General features: G+C 35.9%; 1 protein-coding gene across 2 annotated transcripts in view; it reads right to left on the reverse strand.

Annotated features, from left to right (window-relative positions):
• Nucleotides 1-8,126: 8,126 nt before the first annotated feature.
• IL17RD (interleukin 17 receptor D) overlaps nt 8,127-23,462 on the reverse strand; it is a 49,902-nt gene continuing 34,566 nt past the window's right edge. Inside the window, exons 3-13 of one of the 2 annotated variants that reach the window (XM_032211929.1) lie at nt 21,303-21,428; nt 19,617-19,735; nt 18,829-18,949; nt 17,807-17,851; nt 17,556-17,707; nt 16,218-16,283; nt 14,490-14,544; nt 13,265-13,375; nt 12,310-12,494; nt 9,332-10,271; nt 8,127-8,242 (exon numbers count right to left, since the gene is read on the reverse strand). In XM_032211929.1, coding sequence (XP_032067820.1) covers nt 8,127-8,242; nt 9,332-10,271; nt 12,310-12,494; nt 13,265-13,375; nt 14,490-14,544; nt 16,218-16,283; nt 17,556-17,707; nt 17,807-17,851; nt 18,829-18,949; nt 19,617-19,735; nt 21,303-21,428 — 2,036 coding nt within the window. Of the gene's footprint in view, nt 8,243-9,331; nt 10,272-12,309; nt 12,495-13,264; nt 13,376-14,489; nt 14,545-16,217; nt 16,284-17,555; nt 17,708-17,806; nt 17,852-18,828; nt 18,950-19,612; nt 19,736-21,302; nt 21,429-23,462 lie in introns of both variants that reach the window. The other variant, XM_032211928.1, reaches the window with a different exon arrangement.

Consider the following 23,462-nt stretch of genomic DNA (forward strand, 5'->3'; position numbering starts at 1 on the left):
AAATCTTGCCAAAAAAACTGTATGAACTTGTTAATGTAATTGCCAGGAGTTAAGATTGATTGAAAGACACAAATGTAGTGCAAGTATAAAGGAAAAGGAGCTTAATGCTAACTTCAACATATTTCTATTCTGTACTGCAAAATTGCAACCTGAATATTACAATAGAAATGGAATAGAAAGATCAGTGCTCCCCCTCCCTCTCTCCCCTGTTTTACTGCAATTTCCTTCCTTTTTGAATGGCTAGTGCCAATATGGGATGCTGTGAAGTTTGGAATAGCTCCTAGCTATTCAACAATCACATAAAACTACAAGTGAGGTCATTTGTTGGCATGCGAAAGGTGTCCAATATAACAATAGAAATAGCACTTAGACTTATATACCTACAGCTTTACAACACTCTCTAGTCTAAGCGGTTTACAGAGTCATCATATTGCCCCCAAAAATTTGTTCCTCATTTTACTGACTTCAGAAGGATAGAAGGCTTGAGCTGGTCAGGATAGAAGGAATCAAACTCCTAGCAATGTGAGCAGAGTTAGCCTACAATATTGAATTGTCACCTAGTTGACATCTCTGTTCTAGACCAAACAGGTGAGATGAAGAAGCTCCTGACCCAAGGCCTTGAGCCTTTAGGATTAGGATAATGACCACTCAAGACATCTTTATAGGTGCCCATATAATTAGCCATAACTCTGAATGGCTCACAGCAATAGTGAGGAGAGCAATTTAAATATATATATTATCCCAACTTCCCCAACTCCTAATGTCCTAAATGAACTCCCCAGTTCATAAAAATATTAGACCACTCCACAAAAGATAAAAATTACTGTCACTGGACTCCAGCCTCATCCTCACAATAGTTGATTTACAGATTTTGAAACTAAGTAAGTTTCTTCTAGAGCTCTGGATGAGGTTTTGCTCCTCCAAATGGAACTGGTTCACAAAGTGGTGTTCTCAAGTTGGAAGCTATGGTCAGCAATGCCATTACACAACTACATCTTGTATCCTTTTTTGGAGCAAGAGGCACTGCACACAATCATGTCATTCAGGAATGAAATTCACTTATCTTCCCTACTGGTTCGCAAATGTGAGCATGCCAAACTGGGACATGATGATGTCTGGGTGGGTGGGCAGAGCCTCCCACCACCAGCGTTATCAGCTCAGGCAAGGCTGATAGAGGCAGCTGAATTTCACCACTGATGTCATTTTGTGATTAGTCTATTGCAACTCTTTCTACATGGGGCTGCCATTGAAGACTATTTGGAAGCTTAGACTGATATAGCACTGGAAACCCAGGAAGTTATGAGTGCATTTAAATTCACCCATGTGAAAGTTTTTTCTCAGAGCTAATTTATTCCATATACAGTATTCACTAAAATTATTATAAACTAAAGTCCTTTGCATTTAATTAGAAACAGAAGAAGCTTCTAGATATTAAATTTTCATTGTATGTTATTTTATTTCAAACAATTTAAATTTATTAGCAATTATGTTTTGTAGTAAGAGCTGTAAAGAGATTTTATCCCAAGGACGTAATAACAATGGATAAAAAAGTACACAATTTTTATTGTTACTCTTGATGTGAAGCTAATGTTTGAAAAAATACAGGCTTACAAAAACAATTTAGCATAAAAACATAAGCAATTCAAAATTATTTTATGACTTTTTATTCTGATGTTAATTTCTAAATTATGCCAACATAAAAATAAATTCACTCTAATATCAGCTATTACCAAAGGCTTAAATTTTTGTATATAAACATGAAAATCACTAGATTTACTTAAGTATTGACCCATGTTGATGTTTCTTACATATTTCAATTTAATTCATACAGGAATTATAAGCATTTAGAAAATATCTCCATATCTGTAAAGTATTAAAAATACAGTGAATTATGTTACAATATTAAAATTTGTTTGGCATCTAAAACAATACTAAAAAAAATCATAATCTAACCTCTAAAATGTATATTAACATTTTTGGCTTTCAAGAGGCTTTCCTGTTGTCCTAAGGCACAGAAATACTGAACTATAATGGTTTGAATCCAGAACTTCATTAGAATTTTGTTCAAAGGATGGTCAGTTTTTTCCTGCAACACCGGGCAACTATGGGGCTGCCTGGTCTATTAAGCAAATAGCGTGAGAGGATGCAGAACAAAAGAAAGTCAACAAAAATTTACTTCAACCTCTTCTTTCAGTGGGGCTAGATTTAAATTCCTTCATGAATGGAAGGGGCCCTTCTATTTGCACAAGGATATTGGATTACTCCAATCTTCTCAAGACCCTAATATCCAAGAGACACATACCAGACAGATTTTAGACACACTCAAGCTTAGTTTCAATGTAAGTATGCTGAATCTATGAATCAATGTTATCCAATGTTTTCTGGGCTGCGTAGAAATGTAATTCATATTTCAATAGATTTCTCAATGGAATTTATCAGATAATCAAAGGAGCACACATTCCATTCAAGTTCATATAGAACTTGTTCATGGCAAATTCTATCCTTTCTCAAAAATCCACCTTGATGATTGAGCCTTTAGTATACCTTCAACTTTGGAAAGGAAAAATAGTAATCGCTTTCTAAAGCATACAGAAATATTTTGTATGGCAATTTCATTAAGTTAAAAGTAGTTAAGTACTTTTAAGTTAAAAGAAAGCTGGGAATTGCCATGTCTTTTGAGGAGAAAAATAGCAATAGCCAGTTTCTGTGGTACAAACCCAAGTAAATTATTTCTAAATAGTACTATCTTATAATGATACTACCTAAAAAGTTACTTTTTTCATGGGCACGCTAATATATATGAAGAAATGGGTCAAGTGTATACCTAGTGCACAAACACAACTGATCGGCAACTGTATCTTTACTAGATTGCCTCTTCTTTTAGTCTAGATCTACTTTATGCCCCCTGTAGACCATTGCTCTAATTACCACTATTCCTAACTGAACAAATCATGTTTAATTCTGCATACGGTTAGGGTCAGTTTATAAGTAACAATGAAGGGAAGGGAACAGAAAGTCCCACTAAGCCTTCAGGCAGTTTAGTAGCCTAAGATTTTTCCTTTAGATTAAATTCCTTCTGGACTTCTACACCAGAAGTGAACAAAACATAACTAATTACACCTTGGAAAAAGTAATTAAATCCCTATTTCAAATCAATTTTTTTTAAAGTTTTCATAAGGAATTGTATGCTTTTCCAATGCTCTAGTTAACTGAAAACATTTCAACTTATTACTCTTAAAAAATTTAAGGAATTGGACATTTTGAATTAACTTTTTATCTTTTATATGACAAGAACTCACTAGCATTCTCATAAATATTTGATTTACCTATTTATTTTGAGTTTTACTCAAATATATGAAGCACAATAAGTTCAATATCCACACTACTCTTTCTTGCGATTAATACCGTGTTTCCCCTAAAATAAGACAGGGTCTTATTTTCTTCTGCCCCACGAAATATGGTCTTGGACTTATTATAGCGGGAGGGCTTATTGTTTTGGGGTTGCTGGGCAGCTGATCCTTTGCGAGCAGGCTCCCGAAGAGCCGGGCACAGCCAAGGCAGATGGTGCTCTGCTCGCTCCCCAGCTCCCGTGGCTTGGCACATTTGGGATACCCCCTAGTCAGTGCATGGAGCTCTGCCCAGCTGGAGCTGCACGAGCACCTGTTCTGCCCCCAGCAAGCATGCCTCCCAGCCTCACCATGCCCTGGCTTAGCTGCCACCATGGCCACACGCCAAACATAACTTCTTCTTCAGCTTCCAATCTCCAAAACTCAGCTGCTGAGTCTTCCAGCAGTGACCGCTCTAGGAGTGCGCTCTATGGTTGTGGGCTGGCTGCTGGAAGACTCTCTGTCCAGCAGCCGGCCCACAATCATAGAGCGCACTCCTAGAGCTGCCGCTGCTGGAAAACTCGGCAGCCGAGTTTTGGAGTTTGGAAACCGGAGAAGTTATGCTCGGAGCACGGCGGTGGCAGCAGGTGGGCCAGGGCATGGTGAGGCTGGGAGGCATGCTTCCTGGGGGCAGAACAGGCACTCGCACAACCCCCCTCTCCAGCTGGGCAGAGCTCCATGCACTGACCTAGGGGGTATCCTGAATGCGCCAAGCCATGGGAGCTGGGGAGCGGGTAGAGCACCACATGGCTTGGTGCCTTAGGGATACCCACTAGGTGAGTGAATTGCGCTCTGCCCAGCTGGAGAGGGGGTTTGCCAGGCAGCTGCTCATGAGCGTGGTCACCTCATGGCTGCTTCACCCCTGAGGCTGTGCCTGGCTCTTCGGGAGCCCACTCGCAAGGGGGCAGTCGCCCGGCAACTCCCCCCTCCAGCCAGGCAGAACACCACTCCCCAACCTAGTGGTATCCCTAAGGCGCCAAGCAACATGAGCGCCTTTCCGTCCCCCCGGCTCCCGTGGCTTGGCACCTTCGGGATACCACTAGGTCAATGAGCTTGGGGGGGGGGTTGTCCAGGGGGCTTATTTTTGGGGGTGGACTTATATTTTTGCCCACGCAAAAAATATGGCAAGGCATTAGTTTCAGGACAGGTCGTATTTTCGTGGAAACACGGTACAGTCTGGAATCGCAGGACTCTGCCTAAACCAATGTTTTTGTCAATCTCAGCAACTTTAAGATGGGTGAACTTTAACTAATAATATAAGTTGGGGAATTCTGGCAGTTGAAGTTCACCCATCTTAAAGTTGCTGAGTTTGAGAAATAGTCATTTAAACTATCAACTATATGCACTACTTTCTGACTTATTTTTCTAAGATTCTTATTCACACACACATCACCTTATCTTTTTTAATCAGCAAGCTTAAGAGACTTCACTAAATTTTTACTCTATTTTGTAATCTGTTGGTTGAATTTATAGAATGGAGAAAGACTAACTCCTATGTGTTCCCCTCAAGAGATTCTGTAGCTTGCTTTTTGGGAAAACTTGGGATTTATTTATTTTATTTTTTGGTGTTGGGTTAAGAAGATAAGAGAAGAGAAATAACAATGTAAAAGCAGTTGGTCAGGGAACAGACCTCTATTCCTCTGCAGCAAAAAACAATGCCACTTTTTATCCCTTAATTTTAAAGCCATGAATGGAGATGAAGAGTTCCTTTATTTTTTATAATAAATAACATATCATAGAAGTTTATTAATTTCTATGCCCATTAGTTCTCTCCAACAAGAAAGTGATAAATGGTGGATTAATATAATTAACTGAAGATTGCTGAAAGTAAAAAAGAAAGGTTATGATTTATTTTATAAAGATTAAAATAGAGGCGTTATCTCTGGTAATCATTAATAAACTTCATTAACTAGGACAATGGTGTCTTTAAGTATTTGTTTATAGATGACAGATCAGATATGGGAAGTATAGATATTTGCTGCACTGTTAGAAAAGGTGATAAGTTGTTAAAATTGTTTATACTTGTCATGAAGGGAAAGGTCATTACTTTATATATTTCTTTTCTTTTTGTTTCCCTAATTCTTATTTTTTTAACCCAATAAGAAGTAATTGGTAAATAAGTTTCAATGAATAGCATTAGAACAAATAAGGAATCACAAACTGGCTGTAACCAGTTTTTTTCATTCTCTTGAGTTGGAAATGATTTTGAAAAAGAGAAGAGAGCTCTGAAGATGACAGAAACAAAAAAATTGCAATTTTGTATGCAATATTGAGGCATTTCTTAACTTGCAAAACTACTTAAAACATGCAAGTGAAACATAAAAAATGGGCCAAAAATATCCCTGAGAAGTATTGCAAATATTACATTAATAAAGGAAACTTACCTATTATGAGAAAGAGACAGCTGAGAGTGAGTGGAGGGAAGTTCTGATTTAGAAAAGTGGTAATTTTAGTGGTAATCTAATTACCACATTAGGTTAGTTGAAAAATCACTGATATTATTTTAGGATTGCTAATTCCTAAAATTAACAGTATTTTATCAAAATGTATTATGAATATAACTTGATATAACAAAAATCAAGGTATTTGATCACAGTATGTTAATTAAATAAAATTCAAATTGTGAAGGTATGATTGAGTACAAACTCAAAAACCACTGGAAACCCAGAATATATAGATGGGCCACTATAGCGGTTATCTATATGGTGCCCTGAGGAAATACTGGATTTCGACTTTCATAACGCTTAAGCAGCATGAGTAAAGCAAGGCCACTTGAGATCCCCAAGGAACATAAAAGATACAGAAAGTCTTTCAATGATTACATTTTCTTTTAGAAAATCCTGATAGGAATTCTTTTCTAGTCCAAATAGAAAACTATAGCATTTGGGGATGAAACTATGGTTTTAACTGTATCTGTGTCCCTATTTCTAATAGTTATTATTCTGACCATCCATCCTCTCTTTAAACTTTTCAGTATGTTTTTTTTTTTTTTTTTTTTTTTGCTATTTGAGGAATTTACCACATATGTTCCTTACTTTAAAAAAAATTATATTATTTTAAGGAATCCTCCAGAACTGTTGTATGGGCTTTCAAGTAATCAGGATACACAAGCAACATTTTCAAGTGATCAGCAAATATACAGAAGGGACAGTGCAAGGTTTAAAAAATAGTTCTCATGATTATCGTATGTGTATCATTGTTTATGGAAATATTTTTTCCACAAAATTATTTCCCCACATTAAACTATTTAAGAAAGTCTAAATTCCTTTCTGAAATGATTTGATTTAAAAAAAAACAAAGTTTAAAACATGTAGTAAAATTTTTGCTATCAAAACTCAATTTAAGCTTTTAAAAAAGTGAGAACAAATTGGGGAAATATTGTAATGCTCATCTACCAGACTTGCCCCTTAATAATGTTATATAATGGCTCAAAAATACATTACATGCATGAAAATGACTACTTACTAATATTGAGGCTTTTTTTTTTTTAAAAAAAAAAGCAAATGTATCTACTTATGTATCTTTTAAAATCATTAAACAACCAGGAAAAATGTCAGTGTAAGGTAAATGAATTAAGAACAGTATTCTCAACAAAGCCAGGACAACAATTTAAAGTAAATACAACTCTGGGGCTAGAGAATGGTTGGTATTTTTCATTAACTTTATGATTCATATAAACAAACACTCAGTTACATATCAATTATTTATATTATTGACCTTGATTTAATTGTTCAACTGAACTTTAATATTTTAGCTTCTAAAGTTAAAAACATTTTAAAAAATGCTTAAACAATGAAATAGTAATACTAGCATGAATGTTAGCAGATAACTAGGAAACACAACTGAGTTTAAATTTAAACTATTTTCAAATTGGAATGGCAAATGTGCCATTAATATAAGTTTGGTCACAAGTAACATAAGACACAAAACATATTTTTTTAACTTTCTACTTAAATATGCTAGGCTGGATAAGCAAAATTCAATAATGATTTCTGTTTTAGTAAAGCCTATTTTTATAGGCCTCATCTTCGGTATTTTAACACTGTGAATCCTGCTTTCCAATCTCCAAATATTACTGAACATTATATTATGATGTCCAGTTGCTTCAGCATTTACAACCAGGAACTTGATAAAATGCACAGAGCATTGGAGGATCAAACATTACTCATTTCCCACAGTTAAATAGGCTGTTACACTAAATTGTAGTCAGTTTCATTATAAACTACTTTCAAATCATAATTTTATAACAATTTAACTGTTAATCAGAATATCAAGTTTAGATGGAAAGGAAGCATAGCTAATTATAACCAAGCACTCACGTTGTCTTTCCTCTTGGGTATAATAAAATTAAGGATAGAAAAGGCATAGACTTATAAAGAGTCACGGCTCACCCTTATAGGATGAAATCATAGAAGTCAAAGATTTGGTAATTTCCAAAAACTATATCCATATTAGAAAGCAGATAGATTTTAACTCTTGTTAATACAACATCTCCCTTAAATCCAAATCGATAGTAATATGTATCTCCCCAAACTTGCAAGTTTTATTATCAAAACAGAAAACTATATATATAAAAACAAAGTATAAAACAAAATATACTGGCCATGAACTACCCTAGGAAGCAAATCAGGAAAGTGTTTTTTTCTTCCAAAAAAGTGAAATGACTGCAATGATAAGAGAGATTAATGTATAAACGGATGCTGTTGATAAAGTGGCAATGCATAACAATCTTTCAATCCATTATAAAGGTGCAATTGCCTGCAGTTCTTCCGTGTGGATACAGCAATGAAGTTCTGCTTTACATATTCCAGGCACGAGGGATTTGGTGGCAGCAAGCAAAGGAGGTTCATCTTCTCCTAGGAAGAAAGACGTTGGAAAGATGTCTTGTTAGTTAATTGGTTTATCGCCAAATCAAAGATTTATTTATTCACATTCTAACACTTCTATGCCTATACTCTCAACAGATGAGTTACACCATGTATAGTATATTCAACATATACTACCATTTATTTTGTTACATATAAAACAAACTTTAAAACAATATAATAAAAATAGCAGCTTCTATTAGCCATGGTGGCGCAGTGGTTAGAATGCAGAATTGCAGGCTAACTCTGTCCACAGCCAGGAGTTCGATCTTGACAAGCTCAAGTTTGATTCAGCCTTCCATCCTTCTGAGATCAATAAAATGAAGACCCAGATTGTTGGGAGCAATATGCTGATATTGTAAATACTATGTTGTACTATGTGGTATTTCCCAACCCTGCAGCCTAGATTTGGGGAACAAATGATGAGCTGTGGATGGGAGGCTAAAACCTGATCAGATTACAGGAACTATTGAAACAAAACAGCTTAGAGAAAGTATTCTTGATGGCATAGATTTTGAGAAAGACAAATTTCCTCTTACTGAAAAGCTTTGCCCACAGGTCATGGAACCATGTTGGGTGATGCTGGAGCAAAGTCCTGAAGTTATTGAAACAAGGTAGAACTATCAAAGCAGAGGAAAATATTTTTCAGATCCAGGGTATACGTCATAACTATTCATTTCTATTGTTTTAAGGGAGTATTTTCAGTCCTCCTGTATAACAATTATTTTGAAAAATTTACAGATATAAGGGAAATCTCAGAAGTTACAGGATTTTACATACTGTATGCCATTCTGACTTCTCCCTTACAACAATTTAATCTAAGCATAAATCTAATTGAAGCTAACCCACTGCAGTGTTTTATGAGAAGATGGCTTCCAATTCCCTGTGATTAAGTTAAAGCTACACTGGAAGTGGTCACCATCATCAGAATCAAAAGCAATGGTGGTTTGTCATAATCTACTGACTTTGATATTATTCAAGTCTTAACATACAGACTGTAAAACCCATCCACTTTATCATCTTGTAAAATTTAAACTCTTAACATGAAACTCCAGAGTGCAACTCTTTACTACATCTTACCCAGTCCCGATGAGGAAGAAACACTCTCTGCAATAGAAGATGTTTCAGTTTGATCTGTTAAGAGTCCATCCATTAAAGGTAGTGACAGTTCAGATGAAGGAACAGAGGAATCATAAATTCCCGAATCTCGGGGCATGTCTGGCAGATTGGCTGCTTTTACAACATGCAGCAATGGCTGAAGAATAGAGCTAGTATTCTGAATGTCCTGAGATTCTCTATCCAGCCCAAGATTCAAATGCTGGGTCGCACTAAGAGAGTCTGAATGCAAAGGAGGAACAACGTTTGCATCTACTTTTAGATAAAAATCTCCATCAGTCACTTGTTTATTGACTAAGTCATTCAATACCAAGCCAGAGTCAAAAGTTTCTATCACTGGATCCAGACAACGTAAAGGTGTTGGGAAGAAAGACGCAAACTGCTTCTCAAACCAGTCAGGCTCCTGGTCAATATACTGATGCATGTTACAAATGGCAACATAGAGCGATCGTCCAGACTTACTCCTGAAATAATTTCTTTTGCTAATATGTACAGGATACAATTCTGAATCATGAAAGCTAAGATCTTTGGATTTTAAATGAGCATAAAGCTGAGGCAGGTTGTCCATAAGCTTGTACTTTGTGGTTAAATCTAGTACTCCAGGAATGTCACCTTCACAGGAATAATCAAAGTAAACAGCAATGAACTTGCAGAGGTCACGTGAATTTTGCCTTGCATGACGTAGCTGCTCTGCTATGGTAGCTATGGCAACCAGAAAGAGTTCTCCTTTCCCAGTATCCTTGTCCCTGGATCTCTTGTGCTTCCAGCTCCTTTTCTCCACAAAATATTTCATTCCTTTTGAACATACAACGATAATATATTGGGATTCATTGATTTTCCGGTGAAGCCACTCTTTCTGATCTTCTTTAGAGTTTTTCAGATCTTCCCATAAGTCTAAAGAAACCTAGGAAAGAAGATTAGAGCCTTTGTATAATACTTTAACTTTCAACACCCAGCCTATTTCATGAATGTGCGTTTATGGGCTGGCATTTATTACAGGAGTGTTTAAGTGAGCACTTACTTGGGAGACTTTTTTTAAAAAAGCAGAATGTATGTGTGTTTGGATGCGTAATAATACACACACACACACAAACACACACTATAGAGACAATGCACATTACATACATGCAGAGGGAGGGAGGAGGGAGGAAGAGAGAGAGAGAGAGAGAGAGAGAGGAGTTGGAATTACAAATTAAAGGTGACATCCACATAATAGCTGATGGAGAATTCTCTTGGTGCTGTAAGTTGATAATATGAATTGTGCTCTGGGACAGCCAGAGTAATATAGCAGTCAAGAACTAGAGTGACTCTGGATCACATCTTCATTCAACTGTGGAGTTCATCAAGACCTTTAAGCCAATCATGCTGTCACACTCAAAACTTACTGCTGTTGTTCTGAGGTTAAAATAAGGGTCCACCTTCATATACTCTATGCTCCCACAGAAAACCTATGTGATGTATGCCAAATATCTTTTGAAGCTGCTATATATGTTACAGGATCTGAGGGGTCCTTGGCACTCTTTGAGCTTGGCTGTTTTCTTGCAAATGTTCCCTTATTCAAACTATGTAACGCCATCAGTGCTAGTAGGGAGTGGGGTTTGCTCTCAATTGATATTCTGGTGGCTTGTCTTGTCAGGGGATCCACATGGGTTCTTATAGTATGAAGAAACTCGTAATAGATAAAGAAACTCTTTTGTTAAAATCACAGAATCATAAGATTACGTATGAATAATAATGTTACCTATTTATAGATAGGCTACCTATACATAAAGAGAGTAATAAATTAAGAGTGTATCAAATTAAAATAGATTGTAAAGAAGACAAAAACAGTTCTTAAAGCATAATTTAAAAGAAATACTTGGCAAGATCACTACCTGTTAATCACCCCAAAATAATATAATTACAGGGTTTGTAATTGTTTTTTAATCAACTAAACAAAATTTCCCACTAATTTTTGAGTCTTCAGAATTGCTTTTGGATTTTATGTGTGTGTATATAAATGTGTATATTATATATAATATACATACATACAAAGTTATATCTATAATTTATTCTGACACTAGAACAGTTTTCTCCACTCTTGAACATTCTAGCAGTACTTAGTCCTTATCATCATCATTATCATCATCATCATCATCATCATTATTGTTGTTATTATTTCCAGCTAGCACAGCAAACTAATTTGTGGAGTTAAAAGCCCAGCATAAATCATCCCATAAGGAAAGATTGGATTAGGATTATTTGTAATAGTTTTATTATTAATGACATGAGCAACAGATAAATATAATCATGCAAGAAATTTCAATTATATGTTCAATAATTCTAAGCTAAATTTTCATATTTTCTAAATGCAAAGAGCTTTAACAATGAGGCAGTCTTTCAAATTTATATCCATTTCTAGTATGTTACTAATTTATGAAGTGCTTTATCAGCAAAAATATGTTTCACATTTGTACAAAGCTTCTCATACATAAATGAATCAGCATGAGGTGGAATGCTTTGCATTTTCTTCTGTATCAAGGATGGCTGGCAGGAGCTGTCCCCCATACTGAAGAGAACTTTTTAAAGGAAGCTCCAAATAAACTGATGGAAAGAGGAATGTGCTAACCTACAGTACCAGAACCAAGAAATTTGAAAAACCCAGCTGAGCTTTTATGCTTTTATTCTAAAGGCCATACTAGAATATTCTCATTTTTTTCTAAAATATTTAGGCACATCCTTGTTGCAAACATCTATCTGAAAAGTAACTAATCCAAACAAAATAAGCAATACTCAAAGCTGACCACTAGAGGTCAGACATGCAATAAACATCCTCAGACAAAAAGGAAAAAGTAAATTGAATGTTAAGATTTCTATTCATTTCAATTCAATTAATGCCTTAAAGAAATGTGTTTAATATAGCACAAAGAAGACTTCAATAAAATGCAAGCAGGCCAATTTACCTCACAACCACAAAAGTCCTGAAGGAAAAAGGCAAAACACTGGATGACATTAATGTGCTTCTGGCAGTCTTTATTGGAATAGCAGAGGAAGACTTTGGGCCGAGGCTGCTGCCTTTCCACATGGAGAGATGCAGAGTAGGTAGAAGATTCAGAACTCTCCTCATCTAAATGGGAATAGATATTTTCTAAATTGAAACAAAAAAATTAACAGTGAAGCATTTTACTATCTACACATAGAGAAGAACTGCATTACTTTCCCCTTTCAGCTTGGAAGGTTCAAAATCTTGGTTTTCTTCCTCTCCTAATTTCAAAAACAATCTGGTTTCCTCATTCTACGTACATTGACCTGAGGTTTTTTTTTTTTCATTTAGGTGAGGCTACATGGTAGATCTTGTATGTCAGATATGGACTATGAAGTCCTCTATAGCTGCATCCTTTCAGAAATACAAGCCCTACTCAGTGCAAGCATAGGGCTCCTTCAGAACATTAAAATAAACATTGAGGTGTAAGGCTCTAAAATTCATTTATCTGCAAGAACAAATCTGTAATGCCAAAGGAATCCCAGCTTCTTTCAGGACTCAATAGAACGTGAGCCTGCAAACAGACCCCCCAAAAGCTGGTCACCCAGATGCTGCACTGCAAACACCTGATTCTCTAGGATATTTCAGATTAATTCTATCAGTCAAAAGACAAGGTAAGCTGCAGGCTCCCAGCCGATCACAGCAATGCCACTTACTTGCTTGCTGCATGACAATATTCTGATCTCAAGTTGTGGCTGCATTTTGTTAAACAGAAGTATGTTACTCCCGTTACCAACATGGAAATTCCAGAACAAACACGATTGGAGAAGATAATTTCTGGTCAGGGCATCCAACTTTTTACCAAATTAATTTTCCCATGACTAGTTTTGTAAGGGACTTCTACCCCTCAGGTCATTTAGAAGCAAAATGCCTACCTTGTTGCTTTTTGCGACACATCACTGTAAAAAGTGTTGCAAATGCAGAGATGACAACCAAGGGTACTGTAATGGCTACTGCTCTTATTGGACCTGCCCATGGGGAGTGCACTTGAAGAAAGGTGGAAGAAAAATACCTAAATTAGTTTTTCTTAAACTGAAGTACTAGAACCATTGCATCTTCCCACTGTTGAAACATGCAAGGCAAATTTATTTTAATTAAATTACATTTTGTGATACTACTCCACTAAATAGTATGAACTAAGGCCTTCTGAGATGAATTTCCAATAGCCACAGGCTTTGGCTGAAGCCTTAACTATAGTTCAGCACAGATCTGTGGAAGTTGCTCCCTCTTGAGGAGGCAAACAATTATGTTGGCTGTGAAAAGGCCACTATCCATTACTTTGGGAAAAGGCTTTTCATTTTTTATTGTCTTCATTTTTATGGTGTTATATTTTAATTTAAAAACAAAGCGGTGAGAGCCTGTGACACATAGTAGTACAAGAAAGTCAAATAGGTATACAGTTACACAAAACAACAGAGATTCTCCATTTCTGTATAATTTGAATGTTAGAGAGGCTGTGGCAAAGGCTCTCCATCCTGGAGTGCTAACTCTGTCCAACTTTCCTTCATATTTTTTAAATGAAATAAAATAAAATGATCAAATTCAGTCTAAGAAAGTTCACATGCATCATTCATTCACCTTCAGAATTGATTAGCACTGTTTTGCCAATGCAGAACATTCATTATATGGGAAAGAATCAGTAATAAGAGCTGAAAGAATGACCAGATGAAATCTGAACAAGCTCTCATCTCTACCGCTATGGAATCAGTCAATTTCAAACTATAGGCTTAAGGTAATATAGTGTCCTCCAACATTTTTTTTAATATGCATATATTCTACCTTGTTTCCCCGAAAATAAGGCAGGGTCTTATTTTCTTTTGACTCCCCAAATAAGCACTTGACCTTATTTTTGGGGAGGCCTTATTATTTTTGAGGTGCAGAAGGCGACAAGCATGGTCACCTCATGGCTGCTGCTGCGTTGCAATATTTTGGGGGAGGGCTTATTTTCAGGGGAGGGTGTATTTTACAACATGCACTCAAAAGCCCAATTGGGCTTATTATCTGGGGAGGCCTTATTTTTAGGGAAACAGGGTACTTATAGCTGTCTTAGGAAATATTAAGAATTTTTTCATTAAAAAACATAATTAAAGATTTTTATACCTGGCTTTAACACATAGTGCATTGATTTTCTTGTTGTGTTGGTATCATCAACAAGCTTTAGGACAAAGCAAAACAAAAGTAAATCATATGATAGTATTTATTTTAGAAGCATGACAAATCACTGTTTAATACTTAAATTTCAAGAACAAAGTGAATTTTTCACTAAAAGATAGGCTAATTTACCAAATGAATTGTCCTGTAATAACTAGCCTCTGCTTTTTTATTAAGCTGATTTAACACTGTGGTATTGATTACACAGAAGACAATCAAAACTGTGTGTATGGGAACTTGTCCAAATTTGATTCAGAAAGAATAGTTTCAAAATGTCCATGTATTGTAGTTGGCATTCTCAATAAAGTAAGAAGAAAAATATAGTTTGGAGACAAAACAATAATTGTCCAAAATTATTGGATTTAGGGTGGCCTCTTAAGAAATGAACAGGCCACTACATCTTTCAAGGTTAAGGGGATCACCATCTTCTCCAAGAAGCCATACCATTCCAAATGCAAGTCATCTTCCAAGAAGCCTTAGCCTACATAGGCAGTTCCACCACAAAACCGCGGTAGACTAAAGTGCGCTCGACGAAAGCGCGTACGTGTTGTCATCACAGTGCGACGAAAACAGCACGCTGTGAGCGGTAAACTTAAAATTAACGCGTAAATCTAAACCTAACTCCCCCAAACCTAACCCTAAACCTAAGCCTAAGCCTAACCCTTAACCTAACCCTATACCTAACCCTTAACCTAACGCTAAACCTAACGCTAACCCGTAACCTAACCCTAAACCTAACCCTAACGCTTAAAGTAACCCTAACCCTAACCCTTACCTTTATGTGAATCGGCTTGCTTTAAAAGCGCTTTTTAAAGCGCCCTTTTTTCTCCGCGGTCGTATTTGTCGCGCTGCTGATGACGTCAGGTACGCGCTTTAATCGGGCGCGCTTTAGTGGACCGCGGTTTTGACGGGTCACGACATAGGCAGCCTAATACCCAGTTTGGAAAAAGCTGTCAACTTCGCTGGAAGTCATGGACATCACTCAGCCCAATAACTCACAAGACTGAACTTCAGGCACAAGGCAACCAGATTTGCCCAGTTGGAGTCTAGTTTCTCATGGATCCAAATTTTATATTACCGTCTATCCATTTGAACAACCAATCATCCAGTTTCCAATTTTCCAGCAATGTCATGTATGTACAAAACAGCCATGCAAGCAAGAGTTCAATTAAAAATTTACTTCAGTTCTGAAGGAGGATCAAGAATAGCTGATTTTGCCATTTCATTTTAATGATATTGATCCTTTTTAAAAAAATTAAAAGTTATTCTATGTTCCAAGAATTTGGCAAGGGTGCCTCTTGCCTCCAGAATGAAGTGTCTAAAATTCACCAAAGATGAATTAAAATAAAACTATTAATCCTAATTGTGTATAAATAGCCATGATTTGGTGACATTGTCAGTCTTGAAAAAAAATGCTGAAGTCTACGAGATCTGATAGAGGAGGAGCATTGTAAGATCATGAAATTTAGCACTCTTCCAAGATTATTGGTGACTTTTTTATGATGCTTGGGTGAACAACAGACTGTTAGTGCCAAAGACTTGAAAAAATTGTATAGACAACATTATGATGTAATGCAAAACAAAGATAAAATAATAATTACGCTCCTAGTTTCAAAGGACATAACTGAAAGTTGACTACAATACTCTTATATTCTTCTACTACAAATAATTCATTACCTCAATGATATAATCTCCAGGTGAGACATTCTGAAGAATGCAAGTTGTTGCATCTGTATTCTTTTCCTATGAGAAAGCCAGAACAATTATTCCTGCATTCGTAAAATCTTTTCAATATTTGAAGAAACTACACTTTCATTACAAGGTTATCACTTGTGAAAGTTATACCACTTCCCAAGCAATTAAAGATACAGATTTATAAATGAAGTACATAAATCATTAAGCCAAAAATCTTTGGAGTCCTCATTTGATTGAAAATCTCTCCCTAGTCATAAATAGCTAACAAAAAATCCCTAGTTATAAAGAATTCAGAACCTATACTCAACACAGAGGACAAGGTTTTTCTTTCTCGAAGCCTTTCCTGGATTACATCCAAATGTATCAAATAGCAAAAGGAACAGTTTCCCCAAATGAATGCATATCACCAAATGCAATCAGCATTTAAGCAAAGAAGAGAAAGAAAACTGCAGTACCCCTTGAATTATATTTCACTGAATATCACATTAACTCCAAACTACCCTTACCCAAAGTATATTGTTTGTTTTTCCCAGCTTGAAATAAATAAAAATGTAATAAAGTAATAGCATTTACAAAAACTTAAATTACAATTTTTATCTAGACGTCATAAATATTAAGAGTGCTGTATGTGCTTTCAAGTGCTCTAACCTAATGCTTAAATGTTGTATTATGTTCTACCCTGCAATTGGTCAAAGTAGAATTATCATCTCTAAAGCATTATTTCATATGTATAATATCCATCATTGTAAATAAAAATGCAATTCAAAAATAGAAAGAACAGAAAAGAGTGGAGAAAAAAATAGATCATAAGAGTTCTAGGGAACACAACCAGCCCCACTAAATATAATATGTTAGGACTAGGGGTTTTTTGGGGGGTCATGCTAAATCTGAAGCTAATGTAAGGTTCTGCAAAACTGAAGAAGCATCTAAAGTATGTTGAGGATCAACATTCAACAGGGGTTACATCTCCTCTGTGTCATTCTGAAACCCATATGATTACCCCATTTCAGCTGTTCCATCCAGTGTTTCTCAACTTTGGAAACTTGAAGATATATGGACTTCTTCTCCCAGAATTCCTCAGCCAGTATGGTTGATTGGGAAATTTTGAGAGTTGTAGCCTACCTGTCAAGGTCGGGGAAACACTGCTTTGTCAGAACTCTTTCCAACTTCCTTATGATATTAATGTATCTGAAAGCCCACCAACATAGCTGAATCTTTCACCAAACCCTGTTAGTGCCAGCTGACCTAACCTGATATAAGAGTGGTCTCTACATGTCTTAGAAATTAGGTTAGATCCAACATTGTAAAACATGAGCAAACCTGTTTACAAATCTTCTGTTTGAACTGTCCATCAGTTTTGAGCTTGTAGTGCAGGTAGTAATATCTGAATCCAAAGTTATGTGGTGCATGTTCAAAAGATACATACATATTAAAACCTTGCTGCGTAATATTCAAGCTTCTTGGCTTCCAAACTATCAAGGAAGAAAGATTGAGACAATGATTGGAACATAGCTTTTTGTAACTTGATATAATCTTAGTAGAAGCAATGTTAAAACTGCAGTTCCACTTACAAGGTTTGCAGACCAGGTTGTCTGGTTGCAGCAGCAATTCACAAGCTATTTAAAAGACCAAAAAAAAAAAAAAAAAAGACAAAAGCAAAATTGTTCAGATTACAGGTCTTCCGAAAAGCTAACTTCACAAAAGGTTTAGACAGGAAAAGATTTTTACCTTCCTTTGTGTAAAAACTTTCAGAGTCTGTGTATCAGACAGAAAAGGTGGGGCTCATGTAACAGCTTGGAATTTAGTTATGGATCTGTAAACCCCTACCCTGCCAGAGCCCTGGTGCTTATTTTACATGAACAACTTGTTTAAGCTAATTTGTACCTGACCATATTTGCTAGTAAAAAAAGAGGTTATGTCCTCCAGCAGATATATAGGATAATTCCCATGATTTTATGGTGCACGATACAAAAACCATACCCATTCTTACATTGATCAGAAATCTAGGGATGAAGAGTTCATCTGTTTCCTTCTACTAACATGTAAAAAGTAGCTAATTGTCACTTTGGATTAGAACTGCACGAATACCTCAAAATCTACACTTCAAAAAGCATGAGAATGTGTACAAAGCATCTTTTTTTTCAAACTGTTAAGAGCAGCAGCAGCATTTTTAAGCTGTTTGCACAAAGTTCTGCTTGAAAAGGTATTTATACGTAGGTATCCAAATGACATGAAACAATAGAGGATCCTAAATCTTAATCTCATATGCCTGATACATGTATAGGCTGATGGATTTGTAGGCAAGTCATTTAATTTCCCAAAGAAAATAACAATTGCTGAGAGAAAGGCATGCATCCAGGTTTTTTACAGGAATGTTTTAGTAAAATAGACTCAGTCTATCAAAACCTTCTTAAATATGTTCCCATAATTCTGATGCTCATCCATATTTTTCCTCCAAAGCCATTTCACTTAAAGTAGGCTTTGTTGTGAATTCTAACTAGAAAGCATGTGATTTCAGCTGCTATGAGCTTTCATTAACATTCAGGACACAAAGATCTGTAAGGCAGAAAGGAATAATTGCTGTTGTACTTACGCCGAGTTCTGAAGAAAAAAGGATGGTAGTTACTTTCATTCTTAATGGATGGAAAAGGAATAATCTTTACAAAGTAGTCAGTTTCAAATTTCAGATTTAGGAAGGGCTGAGATTCCACTCTCTGAAAGGGAAGAAATGTAAGCCAATTAGTAGCACATTTTAACATATCCTGGATAATCACGCAATTATGTTATTTTCCTAAAATAATTCCATATTTCCCATTTATAGGAATCAATGATGGCATCAGAAGAAGACCAATTTCCTTATCTTTTGTGAAAACCCAATTAGTTAAGATTTTAAGAATTTAGAGAGTCTAGTGGGTGCAATTAATTTTTTTATTAATCATTCCTACTGGACTCTCTAAACTCTTCTTTAAACCTTAACAAACGGGATTGTCATAAAAGATAAGGAAGTTGGTAGAATAAAGATAGAAGGTGCAAACCACAATCTCATAATTCCATATTTATTTTTCATATAAATGTAAAATGTAAAGTTAAATATATCCAGATGGTGCTAAAGTACAACTTCCTCCTGCCTTCTTAGCATGAACCTGAAAAAAATGCCACGCTTTTAAAGAATCTACAGATTAACATTATGGCGTTTCTTAAAGCACCAGAATTTTTCTCGTGAAAGATTCTGGTTAAGTGTGCCCAGCCCTAGTGAGGAGTCCCCAGAGTCTGATATTCCAGCCAAACACTGGAGATAAAACATCCTTTAGTGAAGTGTCCCATCGATTTCAATAAGGCTTCTGCTCTGGGATTTCTATGATTTTGAACACTAAGACTTACAGTCCACTTATAACTTGAGTTGAGCTGTTTTGGGTCTTTTAAAAGCAACTGCTGACATTGTCTTCTTTCCGATTTTAATTCTTCAAGTATAACTCGAAATCCTTTCAGAAATTCAATACCTGCATATATTTAAACAGATCATTAAATGTACATTTACTGATGAATATGTTTTCCTTAGATTTATACAGCTATTCAATTTGCAAAAAGTGACTCTGACACACTTACAATGTGTTAATAACATCAAAAACTAGAAAATAAAATACATCCCAGACAGAAAAGAGAGCAGAGAATAAAACAAAAACAACAGGATGTGTATCATGAAAGTTTCACTCTTCGTTCAAGCTCCAGTCTCCCATCATTTATGAAGCATTACGTGTATAGATCAAGTCTCAATATGACTATTGTTGAGAATTCAGGGAATTCAAGTCTATACAAATGGAGGACACAGATATGATAGTGCTAAACTTGGCACTATACACATCAGGTAAGGACATAATTTAAGAAAACTTGGCAATTACATTTGCACTGTATGACATTCTTAAACAAGCAGATGCTAAGTAAAATATTCTAAGAAGGCCAGTTTAGCTGCAAATGTATCGTCCCATGCTCCTACAATACTTAGGACTAAAAAATTTAATTTATTTTCCATGTAGTTGAATTTGGTAATGATTTTGCAACAAGGGAGGCAAATCAACTATATCCTGTGCCTCCAATATTTAAAGGAAGAATAATATATTATTCTATTTCTTATTCTATGAATAAGAAAAGTTAACCAGATCCCTGTTACCTGAGATCCTTCACCTTCAGTTCTTTCTTGATATTTTGAGAGGGATTAAGTTCTGATCATTACAAGAGAAAATGCCAAGCTTTGTAGGCCTTGGAGATTTAAGGCAGCCAAGTTTGCAGCTGCAAATTATCAATTCAGTAACATTGTGATCTTAGAAGCATTGGATATCACATCCCTGTTCTTTTTAATAGCTAACCCATTGTTTTCTACTCAGATCAGCAGCACACTAAATATAATGAAATACACTGTGATTTGCCAACATTTAACCATCCCTTTTACTGTTTCCCCAAAATATATGTTAAAATGCTTTTGCAAATGTGTTTCTATCATCAGCTCACTATTATAGCCACTTTCAAAAAGCTGATGAGGATTCAATGCAGCCTGAACAAAGTTGAACATAAAATGTATATGGAACACATTATTTCAGTACATCTCTACATTACTTTATGTTTAAATTTCTCTAATATTTATATCCAAGCAAGTCTGGAAGGAACTTGCAGGAAAAGGTTAAATAACATGGAGGGAATAAGTTAAGTCAAGTCAGTCAAGTTAAGTTGCATCAGTCTGAATGGCAAACACTTAAGGGACTCTCCTATCTATTCAAAGATGAAGATGGATTTCAGAATGACATAGATAGACAATTCAATTTGGAAGTAGAAGTCTCTTTAAACAGAAGGGGGGAATTCTCCTTTATATTTGGCAACTTAGCCTGGCTTAAATGGACTGTCTTGAATTCTTTCAGAACAAACTTTAATGTTAATAATGTTGGGCAATGTTGAATAGCAAGAGATCTGCAATATGGATTCAATGAAGATGACAGTGTTTAGCTGGAATGGGGGTGGGGGAGCAAAAATTTCCAATGATTTAGCATCTGTTTGAAATTCAAATTTTTCTCTTACCAATGGGGTTGGCTGTCCACGATACAGTCACTGCAACTTGATCAGAGCACGCGTATTGACTAATAGTGATGTTCTGTACATCTCCAATGACATGTTTTCCTACTGAATTCAAATAAGGAGTACAATCTGGGGAAGAAACAACTTAATTAAATACATTTAAAACAGAAAATGCCTTCTGTCTTATTAGAAAACATTCAGAGAATGTTCCTAACACCAGTCCAATAATATGTCTATGGAGATTCTCAATCATCCACCCAAAGTTGCTTTGGCCTTTCTTGGTCTTTTTTTTTTTTTTTTTTTTTTGAACTGAAGAAGCTTCTTGGATGACAAGAGAAATGTGTTTCAAAGAAAAACCCAAGAAAGTCCAGTTGCCTTTTAAAAAGCACCTTTGGGAGTCCAATGAAATCATTCTATTTTAATCAGTAACTAGGCAACCTGTGTTGGGGGTCATTCATCATTCTCTGGTTTTCATTGTCATTCCCGGAGACCTGAAGTCTTCCAACTATTTCCTTATTTGATCTTTGTCTCTGATCGTGGAGACATACATGACTCTTCTCCTTTGTTCTCTTTCTGTGCCTCTTGTTGTCATAGTACCTCTCTCTCTGCTTCCCTCATGTTATTTGTCCCGACTGCTTGATCCTGGATTTGTGTGGCCCTGGTCGCATTCGATTCTTGTCCTCTGCTCCTCTTTGCTGCTTTCTGAAAACATATGGTATCATCTGATGACGTGGACAACCTCCTCTCTTTCCACACGGCATAATTATATTGACAATATTTTTTATTATCAGCCAGATGTTTAGAATGAATTTTGCATTTTTATCCACCTATTGAGTCCTTCCCAAGGCCCTAGGATAGGCAGGTGTATGTTTGATGGTGTTAAAGTTGTTGTCCCGGGATGTACGCTGTCCCAAACAAAGCTGCCTTTTGCAACTATCATTATTTTTGTACTTATTTTTAATGCAATGCTGTATGGTGCTTTCATTGACTCAAAAGAGTTCCGACTTGCTGCCAGATCCCCCATTGTTTTATGGGAAGCTGGCAGGGAGTGCTGCAAATGATGATCATGTGACCATGGATGACTATGGCAAGGTGATTGTGGCAGTGCAGAAATTGAAATTGAATTTGAATTTATTATATTTCTATGTTGCCCTTTTCCCCGAAGGGGAAACAACTTGCCAAATTTCAGTCCCACATGACTAATGGGTCCCAGATTTTGGACACACTCTTTAAGTTAGCCACTTTGTGGTACACTGATTCGAAAAATGTTAGACTAATGGATTCTGTATCCATTAACATGGCATTGTTATAAATTAGTGAAGATTCTCATTATCCATTTATTGCCGGAAGAGTGGTTATCCTTTCTTAGTTCTTTGTTATATAACAATGTTGTTCCTGGAATTGATCACTTCTTATTTAGCTGCATTATATATTTTCCTAAGAAGAAATAGCTAAAAGTAGAATCCTTAGAAATAGTGGGATTCAAGTGAGTGACAGCAAAAGTTTCATACAGAAAAACAGCCATCTGTGTAGGAAATTTGAAACAAGAGCTTCCTCCAACATCTGGATCCACTTAAAGTATAGCATTGCATTTTGTTGGCAAAAAGTTTGTATTCCAAAATGACAATTTGCCAAAAATCGAAGAAAATACTATAAACTCTCATAACAAAAAAAAAATCTTTACTTTCCATTTCTCCATCTTATTTTTATACATTGTTAGGCTCTGGAATTTCCAGAAAAGGCATATACTGTAAGTAAAAAATGCATTTCAGTCACTTTACATTACACTAAAACTTTAAAATTAAATAGTAAGCCTATCCTTGTTTATTGTGATAACAATTCTGTTTAGCAAAGGAAGTTAACAGATTGTGTACTTCAGAAATTCCACTTTTTCCTGTGAGGAAAGACTGGGCACAATCTATGTAAGATTGTGATCTCAGCCAGGTTGCCCATTTGTCAAATAATGGAGATCCTGGAGGGTGAACACAAACAGGTTTTCTGGAGCAAAGCTGGGCTGCATTTGAAATGATAAATTAGCACAACCAAATTTCTCTTTAAAGAGTATGCCTGGATAGATTAAATTGCCAGACAAAATTGTGTCAGATAAATCATATCATCAGATTTGGGGGCTATATAGTTGAAGTTCTAAACTCCTCTTGGTAA

This window comes from Thamnophis elegans, chromosome 2 (genome assembly GCF_009769535.1).
Source record: "Thamnophis elegans isolate rThaEle1 chromosome 2, rThaEle1.pri, whole genome shotgun sequence".
Lineage (NCBI taxonomy): Eukaryota > Metazoa > Chordata > Lepidosauria > Squamata > Colubridae > Thamnophis > Thamnophis elegans.